Genomic DNA, 15,000 nt, shown 5'->3' with positions numbered 1-15,000 from the left:
CAAACCTGTACTGCTTCATGACAAGAATGACATGATCAACCCAATGTCTTTCTGGAACACACACTGGAATTAAATCAGGCCATAAAAGACAGTGAATTCTCCAAATCTCCCTTCACAATTAGAAACAGACACAGAATCTGACCAAGCACAGACTTACTGACCCCAGTCCAGACGTAGAAAAATACCCGAACAATAAAAACACGCATAACTTAATGCATGAACGAAAGCGATGTCAAAAGAACTGCATATTTTTGTATTCATGCCTAAATGAATTTGATTGCAAAAGAACCTATAAAATGAGAAATACTTTTTATTTGATGGGTTGAACTTTTTTTTTCCCCGAATGAGCACCATATTACAAAAACTTTTTTTTTTTTTAATCAGTTCAATATTTTGATCTTGTTTTCCCAAAAGAAATCTAAACGGCCTAGAAACAAAAATTCTGGTAATTCTGGTTTGGTAATATTTGTTGCGAAAAACAAATCTGATTCTAATTTGTTCATGTCAAAAGTAAGAATCCTGAAATAATATTAAAAAAACAACAACAAAGAAAAATGCTAATAACAATTTTCCTATGGTAAACATTAGTGTAACCGACATTACATGACAGAATCTGAACACAAAAGCACTAGAAAATTAGAGATTTGAGAATCATGTTTTAAGATTAAAGAAGTTTTTTTCAACCTTAAGCATAAACGGTAACACTTTACAATACGGTTCATTAGTTAACTACTTTAGTTAACATGAACTAAGAATGAACAATACTTCTACAGCATCTTAGTTAATGTTCATTTCAACGTTTATTAATGCATTATTAAAATCACAAGTTGTGTTTGTTAACAACAATTAGTGAACTAACATTAACAAAAATGAATAAATACTGTAATAAATGTATTGTTCATGTTAATTAATACATTAACTAATTTTAACACCTTATTGTAAAGTTCTTTTTTTATTTAAAGGTAACACTTTACAGTGAGGTTGTCTAGTTAACATTAGTTAACAATACTTTTACAACAAGTTGTGTTTGTTAACTGCATTTTTATTAACTAACGCTATCAAAAAGATTAATAAACAGTGTACTAAATTAATTGTTCATAGTTTGATTATGTTAGTTAATGCATAATTGTAAAGTGTTACCAATTTACACTTATGTGAGATTTATTTTAAACATGCCAGTGGGGTAAGGGAAATAAAATTATTACAAGCTGTATTCTCTCTACATACTTTTCTTAATTCTACGTTAAAAAACAAGACAAAAAATACTGATTGAAAATAATCATTTCAGTGCACAGCACAAAGTGTCTAAAGCACTTGAGCTGACTGTTGCAGCACAGCTCGACGGGAGAAAGTTCACATGTATGGCTCGCAGGCTGAGCCAGAGAGACGAGAGAGCAGACCCGGCCTGGTTCAAAGAACCTCTGCAGACAGACTGGAGACGATTTGACAAATAGTTACACGGATAAAGGAAAAGAGCGAGGAGATTTCAGTTGCTGGATTGGCCTCTGGAGCCAGTGCGCTGAACCTCTGTAGAGCCTACATAGTCTACGTATTTACTTGAGTGTCCTGGGACGTGTGCAGCCTTCTAGATGAAGCAATCGTTCGAATGAATTAAATCTCTGAGTTTAGATTTAAAATATATTGATAAGTAAATTGAAATAGAGGGTACAGCTGAACTATAAAGATAGAATCAAAAGAGCTCAACAGTGGTTTGTAAAAAAATGGATTTAAGGGACCGCTTTAGGGTACGACGCGGGTGGCATGACGATATGGTGAGTGTTGAGCTCTGCAAAAAAAGGAAACTTAGTCAGCATCACAGAAATCAACGTACTGAGAAACTCGACACCAAGCCGAAAGAGGCAAATATAGTGACAGGAGAAACAGCAGATTCTCGTGGATGGATAAAAAGCACCTGGAGTGACACTGTAGCAACTGAAAAAGCCTGACAGACACGCTCAAGGCGGGTGGGCAGAGCGACGCGTGATGATTTGTCAGTGTTAGTGAGGTCTGCGGCAGCATGTATCTGCTGACACACAATCAGAACAAGCTAAACTATAGCTATTCATTATCAAACCACAAGACGACATAACAAAAATATCATAAATGTAATAATTAAAACACGCCATAAACTTCAACCACAAGAAATGGCGGGACATACAAACCAGGTTACATAGTACACAGTAAAATGCTTTTTTTACTTGGGGATTTTGAGAGTGTAATTAGTTCAGTATGCTTCCCTGAGTTTTTGTGTGTTTCAGAAAAGTTTTAGTTAGTGGTCAGTTTAGATGTCTGGAAACATCTTGCTTACATTTAACACACACAAGGGGAGGTTTATATTAAAAAGCATCTATACTGATGCCAAACTACACTCAGTTCAGGGATTCACTGTATGTAAACAATGTAAATGTGACATACCAATAGAAACGCTACTCAAGAGGCTTTTTCGGATGCGTGTGAAACTGTCACGCTCTAAAGTCTCTCGCTGAGTTATTAACTCGGCTGACCAGTGAAAACAAGATGACCAGACAGCAAAAACCACTGAACCCAGAACACAAACACATTTCAGCAAAATTATTTTAACCAGACTCATCCTGTTTACCAGAGCGAGATAAAGGAGCTGGTTGCTAGGGAGTCTGTATGTGTGTGTGTGTGTGTGTGTATATGTGTGTGTGTGTGTGAGAGTGTTTTACTGGATCTAATAGCAGCCCTGCTGCTTGCTGGGGGTGTAGTTGTGGTGATGGGTCAGTAGAGGTGAAGTGGATTATGGGACATGTCTGGGCATCATGGCCAAGAGACCAAAAACTCAGTGAGGCACAACAACCAATGAGACATGCCTGACTGAAAGTGTCTCTCCTTCCCTCCCACCATCCTTGGGGAAAGAGTTAAAAAAAGACAGCAGGGTGAAGGGGGTGGGCACACTGAGCCATAGAGAAAAGGGGACAGAAAGAGCGTGTTACATTTACCATGCTGTTCCCTGCTGTTTCTCTCTCGTATGCTAAGGGTTCAGCATGCATTTATGCTGAACGTGTTAGAAATCTTTAATTCAGAATGAATGATTAATCAGCGCTTCAGTACAACTGTTGCATGCTGTTTGTGGCTGGAAGATCATCGCTCACTGAAAACATCCTTCACAAAAGCTTGACTGTGCCATTTACAGATTTACACAAACATATTACCATTACTATGGAAGCCTCTTCCTGCATTTCCGACTTTATTCGTGGCTTTATTTCTCGTAATTGCGCCTTCATTTCCCACAATTGTGACTTTATGTGTCACATTGTGACTTTATTTCTTATTTTAAACTGTGTCGCTCATTTTCAGCATTATTTCAATTACCCGTTTTTGAGTCTAAGGCAGAAATTGGCTTCCATCTATTACACAAACACATACTTTCTATTGGCTTCTATTGTTTTTTTTATACAAAACTAAAGATATTTTCTATTCTTAACCAAAACCCAAACCATCACACAGTCTGTGGTTTAAATTAAACAACAATGAGGACCTTTGGCTAGTCCCCACAATGTGATTTCTGGTTTTACTACTCTTTTGGAGATATTTGGACCCCATACGGCAGGCAAAACTCAAACACACATTTAGCAAGCTATCTAAAATGGGACTCCTCATTAACTTCTATTTAAAATTACTTTTTAGATACAATAGATACTACAATAGATTTACGCTAATTTGTGCAATACATCTTTAGGGATTTTCAGTGGTGAGTCAACACTCTCAGGAAAAATGTGTAAACGGTGTACGTTTAAGAATCCCCCCTCAACCTTATTTAGCCCTAAAAGCAGTACCTTAAAGGGACAGTTCACTCAAAAATGAAAATTCTGTCTTTACTTGCTCACCCTCAGGTTTTCAAATTGTAAAATCTTTGTTCATCTTCAGTAGACAAATTAAGATTTTTTGATGAAACCCAAGAGATTTCTGACCCTGCATAGACAGCAAAACAACTGACAAGTTCAAGGCCCAGAAAGGTTGTAAGGACATCGTTAAAATAGTCCATGTGACATCATTGGTTCAACTGTAATGTTATGAAGCTACCAGACTTTTTATGAACACAAGAATACCTTTGTGTATATTTATAGTTTTATTTTGCGTACAAAAAGTAATCTCGTAGCTTCACAAAAGGTTTAACCACTGATGTCACATGGACTATTTTAACAATATCCTTACTACCTTTCTGGGCCTTTAAAGTTTTGGTTGCTTTGCTGTCTATGAAGGGTCAAAAAGCTCTAGGATTTCATCAGAAATATCTTAATTTGTGTTCAGAAGATGAATAAGGACAGAATTTTCATTTTTGGGTGAACTCTCTCTTTAAGGCTAAATACTACCTTCGGGAGTAGATATAATGTCCTTTTAAGTGTTTTGCAATTTTACAGTACTGCAATCTTAGCAAATATGTTCTGTTAATGAAAAATACATTCCCAAAAGTAAAACTGGAGTTACTTACATGTGATGTAATAGTTTGTCAAGCGTTTGAATTCAAGTCCCATGTAGTTTGGACTGAACTCCTGGAACTTGATGGTGAATTTGATGTCTTTCTCTGGTTTGTTGCAGGTCACCAGAACATTGGGGTCCAGTATGGTGCTGCAGGACTCGGCCTGCTCTTTCTTCACCAGGTAGAGTTTATAAAACTCATACGGTCTCCCCATGTCCCCTTTGGGGCAGATAATGTCCAGTTTGTCACCGATTTCTGGGTAGATCACCAAGCCCTTCCCAGACACAAACCTGCAACACAAAGCACACAAAGTTACAATAAATCACAAACACATTTATACAGTCCTCTGACTCTCGGTAGAATCTGCATCTCTGCGGACTTCACGATCTTGAGAGGAAAAACTTGGGTTCAGATAGCCCTCCAGACTGCCAAAATCCTCCACAAAATGCTCCACAGGGACTATCGCGGTTCCTTTTTTTCCTTTTAATAACATATTTCAAAATATAAAACAATTCCAAATATTAAAGAAAGAGAGCAACTGAAGAGCAGAGTCAGAAATGAGCTGGACTAAGATAGAGCTGTATCTGCTGACTAGGATTTATTGAATAGGGAAAATGAAGCATCTCACTTTATTTATTAGAGTTTATAATTTATTGTTCATGTGCTGATCAACACTGCTTGCACATTCAGGGAATATATGATTCATTCTCAGACTTGAGTGTGTGTGTGTGTGTGTGTGTGTGTGTGTGTGTGTGTGTGTGTTTCTGTGACATATCAGGACACAAATTTGTGTAATAACATTGGTATGACATAGGTATTACAAGGAGAGGGTGACTTATGAGGACATTTCCCATGTCCCCACTTTTCAAAAGGCTTATAAATCATACAGAATACGTTTTTTTTTTGAGAATGTAAAGATATGCACAGTCTCCTGTGAGGGCTAGGTTTAGGTGTAGGGAGGTGTAGGGTGATAGCAAATATCGTTTGTACAGTATAAAAACCATTACGTCTATGGAATGTCCCCACAATTCACAAAAACAAACGTGTGTGTGTGTGTGTGTGTGTGTGTGTGTGTGTGTGTGTAAGGGAAGATGATTGCAACACAGTCGTTCACACATTTTACTGCTAACCGCACACAAGAACAAATGCAAACACACAGAGGCACAGACATGCCCTAAAACTACATACATATACGCACAGACAAAAACACTTACACAAAAATCCCCTAAAACTACAAACAACATATGAACAGACACAACATACACACCCTCTAATCAAAAAGACATGGACACATACTAAATAATGGTAAGTAAATATACAAAGCCTTTAAATAAAAAACACATCAGTGGAGTTCTTGCTTCTCCCTGATATATGGTCCTGATAAAACTCAAATATTGTCTGTGTATAATGTAATTCTGCTGGTTATTTCTGCACTCCTGCACACAATCCTCCCTGCGGGCTGTTCGCTGGTTTAACACACATAAGAGCGTACAAAACATCTTCACAGACGGATTAACAACAAAAACCTTTTACTGGGGCACAGGCTTTCGTCTTTTCACAAAACACACTGTATGTGCGTTCACGTGCATGTGTCTGTGTCTGAGGTGTGTACAGGATTGTGAAATCCAATTATGACTGAGTGATTACAGCCATTGAGAAGCACAATTATGTTCTCAATGAGAAGAAGGGAAACAATGAGAACAGATAGACTCGTATAAACAAGAATACAAACACACACGCTGCAGTTATGATAGCTTACAGTTTTTTCACTGAAAAGAGCAGAGAGGAAACACATCAGTAACTAAAAAATGTAAATGAAAAACAAACCAAAGCAAGCAACAGTGAAATGTAGACTCAGGTACTTTAGCTATTAAAATGTCAGTGGGGGTTATTTATATATTTATATAATTATTTATATGTTCTTCTGAACTTTCTATTCATCAAAGAAAAAAAATCTACTCAGCTGTTATTAACAAATGTATACTAATGTTTTTTGAGCAGCATATCAGAAAATTAAAATGATTTCTGAAGGATCATGTGACTAGAGTAATGATGCTAAACTTTAGCTTTGAAATCACAGGAATAAATTACATTTTAAAATATATCCAAATAGAAAACAGTTATTTTAAATAGTAAAAATATTTTAAATTTTTACTGTTTTTGTCGTACTTTGGATCAAATAAATGCAGGCTTGGTGAGCAGAAGATACTTCTTTAAAAAAAACTTTAAAAATCTTACTGTTCAAAAACTTCTGACTGGGAGTCTATATAAAAATAGAAAGTTATTTTAAAAGTATTAATGTTTTACAATATGAATGTTTTTACTGTATTTGTGTAAAATATATGGATCCATGGTGAGCATAAGGGACTTTTAATGCATTCAAAAACATTACAATTATTTTTCCCTAAACTTTTGTATATATCGTTATTATTATTATTATTATTATTAAAGAGAGTGAACCTTGCAAGAGAAATTGACACCAAACTGAGTTTGGCAAGACCCAGTAATGCTAATCTGGCATATTAAATCGTGACACACATACGCAGTGTTTATCATATTATAGTAGTGGGCGATAGATTAACGTTTAATGTTGTAGCACTTCATAAAAGCAGATATCTGAGGCGTTGCAATGCCGAACTAGAGAATATCTGTGTGCGTGTGAGAGAATGAGATATTTGCATGACTGAAGGAGTTTTGCAGGGTTAAACTCTTTGTGTGACATTTGCCTCCTCTGTCTGCGGCCTCGTCTCTGTTCCTGTCTATCCTTTTCTTTTATCCCTCTGTTTCCAGATCTCTTTTCATCCCTCTCTTTTTTCCCCATCAATGAAGATGTCAAACTCGTGCCCTTCCTCTGACGGCAGGCTATGACTGAACAAATCAGAAACAGAAAGAGAAAGCGAGTGAGGAGGAGGAGGAATCTGACCTCCTCAACTCCGAAGAAAAGACTTCATCACTTCCTGTCAAATCAGCAGCTGCTGCAGACTGAGAATTTCAGAAGCAGGACCTGAGAGGGATTGTTTGCGAATGTGTGTGTGTGTTGCAAGCTCAAAGAGGTTCAATAATAGGCAGTGTACTCCCTAAACACACAGCGCTGATTCTGAGATCTCACCAGCAAATTTAGAATCATTTAGCTAACCCTTCCTGTTCCTACAGGAAGTTAAGGAGTTTGTGTGGCTGTGTGTGAATGCGCCATGTGTTTGTGTTTGTATGCATCAGATAGGTCAAACAATCAGGGTGTTTTTTTCTTCTTCTTCTATTAACACTTGTTTTCTATAGTAACACTATAAAACTGATACAGAAAAAAAGAATTCTGTGAAATATTATTGCAATGTAAAATAACAGTTTTCTATTTTAATAAACTTTAAAATATAATTAATTCCAGTCAAGCAAAGCTCAATTTTCAGCATCAGTGTCTTATTATCCTTTAGAAATCATTCTAATATGCTGATTTATTATTAATGTTGGAAATAGTTGTGCTGCTTAATATTTTTTGGGACCTGTGATACTTTTTCAGGATTCTTTGATAAATAAAAGAAGTTTAAATAAACAAAATAGAAAGTTTGCTTTACAGTATACACTACAATTCAAAAGTTTAGGGTCAGTACATTTTTATTCTTTCTTTTTTGAAAGAAATTAATACTTTTATTAACCAAGGATATGTTAAATTGATCAAATTTGATAGTAAAGACTTACATAGTTAGAAAAGATTTGTATTTTGAATAAATGCTGTTCTTTTTAACTTTCTATTCATCAAAGAATCAAAGAAAAAAGTCACAGGTTCTAAAAAACAGTTTTAACACTGATAATAAATCAGCATATTAGAATGATTTCTGAATGATCATGTGACACTGAAGACTGATGAAAATTCAAAATAAATTATATTTTAATGTATATTCAAATAGAAAACCAATATTAGAAATTGCAATAATATTTTACAATATTACTGTTTTTTCTGTATATTTGATTAAAAAAATACAGCCTTGATGAACATTAAGACAAAAAAACCATCAAAAATCTTACGGATCCCAAACTTATATAACGTAATAATTATAAAATGTAATAATTCTCAATAATATTATCAATAAAAGAGTTTTACTCAGGTAATTCATATAAATGTAAAAAATAACATTTATTTTTAATAAATATTTAAGGAAAAAAGTAAGAATAACAAACTTCTACAAAGACAGAGATAATAAACAATGCTATTTCCTGCTTAAAATTCAATTAAATCAGTCGCACATTAGAGAGTGGGGGAGATGTCTTAATTCAAATTGTAAATGTAATTATCCACACACACACACACACACACACACACACACACACACACACACACACACACACACACACACTTCAGTTTCTGTGCACTGTGTAAAACTGAGTTAGACCCACAAGCTTCCACACACACACACACACACACACACATACATACACACACACACACACACACACACACACACACACACACACACACTCTCTCTCTCTCTCACACACACACACACACACACACACACACACACACACACTCTCTCTCTCTCTCACACACACACACACACACACACACACACACACACACACACACACTCAATAAGAGGCCTCCTCGCTTTTTAAACAAGTGAACACGGGATTAGACCAGGACTGAATGGCACCAATTAAATACTGAATACAGCAGCCATGCAAATCAGCCTCATTCAAGAGGGAGGGAGAGAGAGAGAGAGACATAGACACAGACACCTCTTAACACACAAGCAACTACATTCTGAGAAGGGGCTGTAATCACATGTCTTGGCATTAAGTCTAACCTCCACAATGGACCAACAACGGCAACTCGTATATACACAACACAGATTCCTTATTTTAAAATTTAAAGACTGGAAAGTTCAGTTTTATTTTTGGGGTGTAACATATCCAACTGGAAAATGTAGTCACCTATCTCTCATTAAACACACACACACACAGCGTGGAGACGCCGGGTGTATGTATAGAGTGTGGTGGTCATGTGATTGTCCACTCTCAAGGCAGAGCTCCTACAAGTGGCTCTTTGTCTGCGAGAGAGAGAAAGAGAGAGAGAGAGCGAGCGACAGCTTACACATATCCCACTCACAATAACAACTGCACACAAACTCACACACTCAAAAAACACACAGAGCCTTGGGCATCTTGTTGAGAATGAGAGAAATGAGTGAATGGAGTCTAAGAGAGATGAGGAATCTCCATAGCAGAGCCCCCCATCCTCATTAATTCTCTCTCTCACACACACACACACACACTCACTTACAGACACACACACACACACACTTTAGTTAAACATTTTGCATTTCTAGAATAAATTAAAAAAACACATTTGCTTACATTTATGCAAGGTTTTTACAAAACAGCACATCTCTGGATGTCCCCTCATTGAGGTTATGTCAGATTGAATCACTTCTCAAAACAAAACAGCCCTTAATGTATAACTCAACCAAAAAAGTTTTACTTTCTGATTTAATTAAAAACAGTGTTTACTTAATTTATGAACCGGTTTCTTACTTTAACACGGGTGGAAGTTTATTTAAAGGTTCATATCCTCATGAAATCCTTATCTAAATATATAGGCTAATCTTTTCATATCCTATCTGATAGAAACACAGAATGCAACCGAAGGGGATTTCTGGGATTTTAGTCAGCAATAGTGCACCAGGTCGGCCTTGGAAAGATATGATAACTCTCCGTCACACAATCAGACAAAAGGGCATTGTTTCACTTGATTCGCTTCCTCCATGTCTCTAGCTGTGATTTTTCACTCATATTACTTTCACCAGCTCAAAGAAACTAGAGGTTAGAGGTCAAGCTAAAGTTCTCTACTGAACTATCAAGATCGGCAAATATGACAGAATTCACAAGACCTTTACACTTTATTGTTTACCAGTGTCATAACATTTCCATCCGCCCTGATCTCCATTGTAAGACCGGTGCTGGTGATATGGGTGGAAATCACCAGGAACATTCACCCACAAAAAATATCAAAACTATTTTTAGTTTGCAGTGCAGTGCATTCTGCATTTTTTAGTGGTGATGAAACATTGTGACTAGTTCATATTTTTTTTATTGGACTGGTATACGAGTTTCTTGCGACATTTGATAGTTTCACATCAAGCTTACAGGAAGACATCTGTATGACAGGTCTACCCGTAGTGCAAGAAGATATCTTACATCTGTTCAGCCCTGAAACAATGACTTGAGCCACCGTAGAATCATCTTACCTCCCAATTCACACGAGAGAAAATACAATTTGTTGTACAATTTTACCAACTCTATAGTACCCGTTTATTTTGCTAAAAATACATAATAATCACTAAAAAATATGTAGCTGTTAAATACTGTGACAAACAAGTATTGCAGTATGATACTGTATTATTATTATTATTATTATTATTACTCAGTAGGTAAATAACTACAAGCAATAACATTACAACTTTTATGGTAACACTTTATTTTAAGGTACTCTTGTTACCAGTACATGTACTTAGTAATATAATAACAATAAATTATCCATAATTACATGCAACTAACCCTAAGCCAAACTGTACTCCTAACACTAACCATATAGTAAGTAAATGTAATTAATTCATATTTTTCAGTACTTAAATGTATACCTTAAAATAAAATGTAACCCACTTTACAATAGTGTCATTTGTTAACATTAGTTAATACATTAACTAGCATAAACTAACAATGAACAATATATTTTACAGCATTTATTAATCATTAATGTTAATTAATAAAATATTCATAATCATGTTAAATGAACAAACAATTAACAATACATGTATTACAGTATTTATTCATCTTTGTTAATTAATGTTAGTTAATAAATAGTCATACATTATTAGTTCATGTTTATTCACCGTGCATTAACTAATGTTAACAAACACAACTTTTGATTTTAATAATGAATTAGTAAATGTTAAAACTAACAAAGATTATTAAATGCTGTAGAAGTGTTGTTCATTCTTAGTTCATTTTAACTAAAGTAGTTAACTAATGTTAACTAATGAACCTTATTGTAAAGTGTTACTACTAATGTTAACAGATACAACTTTAACTTAATGTTTTATTAATGTATTTTGGTTTTACTGTATATATATATATACACACAGTAAAACCTAAATTTATTCAGACACCTTCAAAATGTCTTACATTATCACAGTTTATTCACTATAGTTTAGAAAATTGTAATAAAATATGCCAAGAACTAAAGAGTTAAACTGTGTCAGAACAAATTCGTCTTGTTAATGTCAGATAACTTTGATAGAAAGGTACGTAACAAAACATGGTCAGGTCAAAGTGTCAAATCATTATTATTTTTTTTTTGTTAAATACTGTTTATTACTGTGTTTCTGATAGCATTATGTAAATGGTGGTGTTTTGTGAATATTTATATATTTATTTGTGTATATTTAAGTTATTTTAAGTTACCCTCCTTCTGATTTTCTAAACAAATGATCTAGTCTGACATAATTTAACAGTTTTTTCTGCCCTTCAAATAACTTACAATGTAGCTAGCTACTTTCTTTTTTTTTCTTTCAAAAGGGAAGTTTGACTGCAGTCGAACCTAAGTAAGCTACAGTTTCAAACTATTTTCCAACACTAACTGGTTTATAAAATGTGTTACGATTTTTGTGTGGATGGCAACACCTCAGTTTTGCTAAATAACACTGTTATTTATAACCGCAAAAGAGCATTAATTTAATTAATAATAGCATTCATAACCAACTTTACGAGTCTCTGCCTGAGCTCCAAATGCGATGGCACAGTGGTAGCAGTTGCTATGGCAGACAGTATATATATTTAGGGTGTAAAGGGAAAAAACGCAGCCAGAAATGCTCATATTTACTCTGTCTCTCCTCTCTCTGTCAAAGTCTGTCTCTCTCGTCTCGTCTCGTCTTCTCTCTCTTTCTCACACACATATTTGCTCTCCCACTCACTGTCAGGAGTATTGTGTTTGTCTGAGTGTGAGATGAAAGGTATGAATTCCTCCAGAGCTCCTCCAGGATACCACCGTTAAACACACACACGCGGGGTATAATATCTATGCTCTTAATGTGTGTATGGGTGTGTGTGTGTGTGCGAGTCACAGGTCACAGTGATGCAGAAAGAGTTTCAGTGTCTATGTGTGTGTTTCTTTCTCACAGAATCTCACATTACAGGGCAATTAAAGCAACTGCAAACACACACACAAACAGGTTATACTTGGCTGACAGCTCACTCTGAAATGCCTGGGAGAAAAACAGCACAAGAAATCAAACACACACACACATAAAAAGAAATTGTCATTTTACTAATAGCAATGTCAACACATGTGTGCTTATCTGTGACCGCATTACGGATTAATATTTACACCTATCAGAAATGTAATAGAGAGTGATACAGAGACTCTTGGGAACCAAAATCAACAAGAGAACAATGACAGCTTGTCATTAGACACTAAACAACTCCATCATCACACTTTATGTGTGTGTGTGTTGCAGCATGTCTGTCAAGGTTATGTAGACTTGAATAAACCTTCTGCACTTATCTTACATAGAAACTAAACAAATCTTACATGTTGGTTTCACCATATTAGTGACAACATTATAACCTCAATAGTTTTTTTAACAGAGGTGATGATATCGGTACTTGTTTAGCGGTACTTTACTGTATCAGTCAACATGTTTATTTGTAAAAGCTAATTATTATCTAAAACAATATCTAAAAATGAAAAATACTTCTACAGCATCTATTCATCTGGTTAATGTTAATTTCAGCATTTACTAATGCTTTATTAAAATCAACTAAGTTTTGTTTGTTAACATTAGTTAATGCACTGGGAACTAACATGAACAAACAATGAACGCCTGTATTTTTATTAGCTAACATTAACAGAGATTAATAAATAGTGCAATAAATGTATTGTTCATTGTCCCTTCAATTTAGTTAATACATTAACTAATGTTAACAAATGACGCCTTATTATGAATTGTTACCCAAAGATTAATAAAAAGAGTAATAAATATATTGTTCATTGTTCATTCATGTTAGTTAATACATTAATGTTATCAAATGACACCTTATTGTAAAGAGTTACCAAATAGTTTAATAATGCTGTTTGGTGCAATATTTGACGGCATTTTTCCCCCAAAATCTTTTCTCATTGGTTTTTAGCATTATATTTTCCTCTTTTTTTTAGTTTTTGAATAGTGACTCACCAAGGCTGCATTATTTTATCAGAAATACAGTAAAAACTTTAATATTGTGAAATAAAATAACTGTTTTCTAGTTTAATATATATTAAAATATCATTAAATATGAAATATAATTACTTCAGTCTTCAGTGTCACATGATCCTTCAGAAATCTAATATGCTGATTTGATACTCAAAAAACATTACTATGAATGTTTAAAACAGTTAATATTTTTGTGGAATCTTGACACTTTTTTCACGTTTCCCTGATGAAAAGAAAGTTTAAAAGAACAGCAATTATGAACGACAAATCTTCTATAACAATGCAAACTGTCACATCTTAATGAATACAAACTTTTAAACAGCATAGACATGTCAATTTATCAGTTATTGGTCATAATAACTGATTTTAATTTTGCAGTATCAGCCAGTATTATAATAACACTTTATCCTTTGTGGTGATATATTTGCCAAACCCAAACTATTATCGATATCAGCAGATTTAGAGTAAAACATGATTTATGAGGCTTTCATGTAGCGAGGTCCACTTTTCAACAGGTTTCACCGCAATTGTGAGGACATTTCCAAAATGTAGGCCTCACAAGCACAGCCAAACCTGTAAACACACACAAATGAACTCTTTTTTGCTCATGTTTTATGAATTAGCTGTGCGGATGTGTGTGCGTTGAGAGTGTTTTCAGCATTGTTTTATAATTAGATTTTCCATTTGTTCTGTCCAGCTGCAGGCAGAGATCACTGTCTCACCAATAATGGCTCTAAACTCCTTCTCCCCTCCATTTTAAATAATAATGAGCCTTTAAAATGGCTGATTCAGATGTATCCCTAAAAGCAGCTTTCCACAGCTCCCAGACCAGTAAACAGCTTTCAGCCTGATCTATCTGTGGGCGCCCTGAGCCTGATATTTGTGTGTTTTCAACCAAACCTAAGATCAGTGACTAGAGTTTGATCTCCCGGTGTGCGTCCAGGAGTAAGTCTTCTAATGGCAGGTAACCCTAAGCAGCTTAAAACCGCTGCGCGAGAGGTCTGTTCTCAGGTCAGCTGGAGCTAATAAAGGTTATTGTGATTTGAAACTGCATGCAGAGTGCGCTGAGCTCAGATCAGCTGCAGATGAAAGCAGGCTGGAGACTTCAGCTTCTCTGATGCTTTATAGCAGCATTTAGCTGACTGAAAGCGTGACCATTTCTCCGGACACACACGCACACACGCGGGCAAGGAATGATGGGTTTAGTGAGTGTGATGGTCTGAGCTGTCGACTGGAAAGTGGATAAAAAGGATGGAGGAGCTTTGAACTCTAAAAGGGTGTGACTGATGGCCCGCTGTGTGTGTGTGTGTGTGT

At 35.3% G+C, this 15,000-nt stretch overlaps 1 protein-coding gene across 1 annotated transcript in view; it reads right to left on the bottom strand.

Annotated features, from left to right (window-relative positions):
• The window catches only part of efnb1 (ephrin-B1), a 40,667-nt gene that overhangs the window by 16,906 nt on the left and 8,761 nt on the right, over window positions 1-15,000 (bottom strand). The window contains exon 2 of the mRNA XM_073839660.1: window positions 4,457-4,734. Within this exon, the coding sequence (XP_073695761.1) occupies window positions 4,457-4,734 (278 nt within the window). The remainder of the gene's footprint in view (window positions 1-4,456; window positions 4,735-15,000) is intronic.

Source organism: Garra rufa, chromosome 5 (genome assembly GCF_049309525.1).
Source record: "Garra rufa chromosome 5, GarRuf1.0, whole genome shotgun sequence".
NCBI lineage: Eukaryota > Metazoa > Chordata > Actinopteri > Cypriniformes > Cyprinidae > Garra > Garra rufa.
This window is presented reverse-complemented; position numbering and strand designations above follow the sequence as displayed.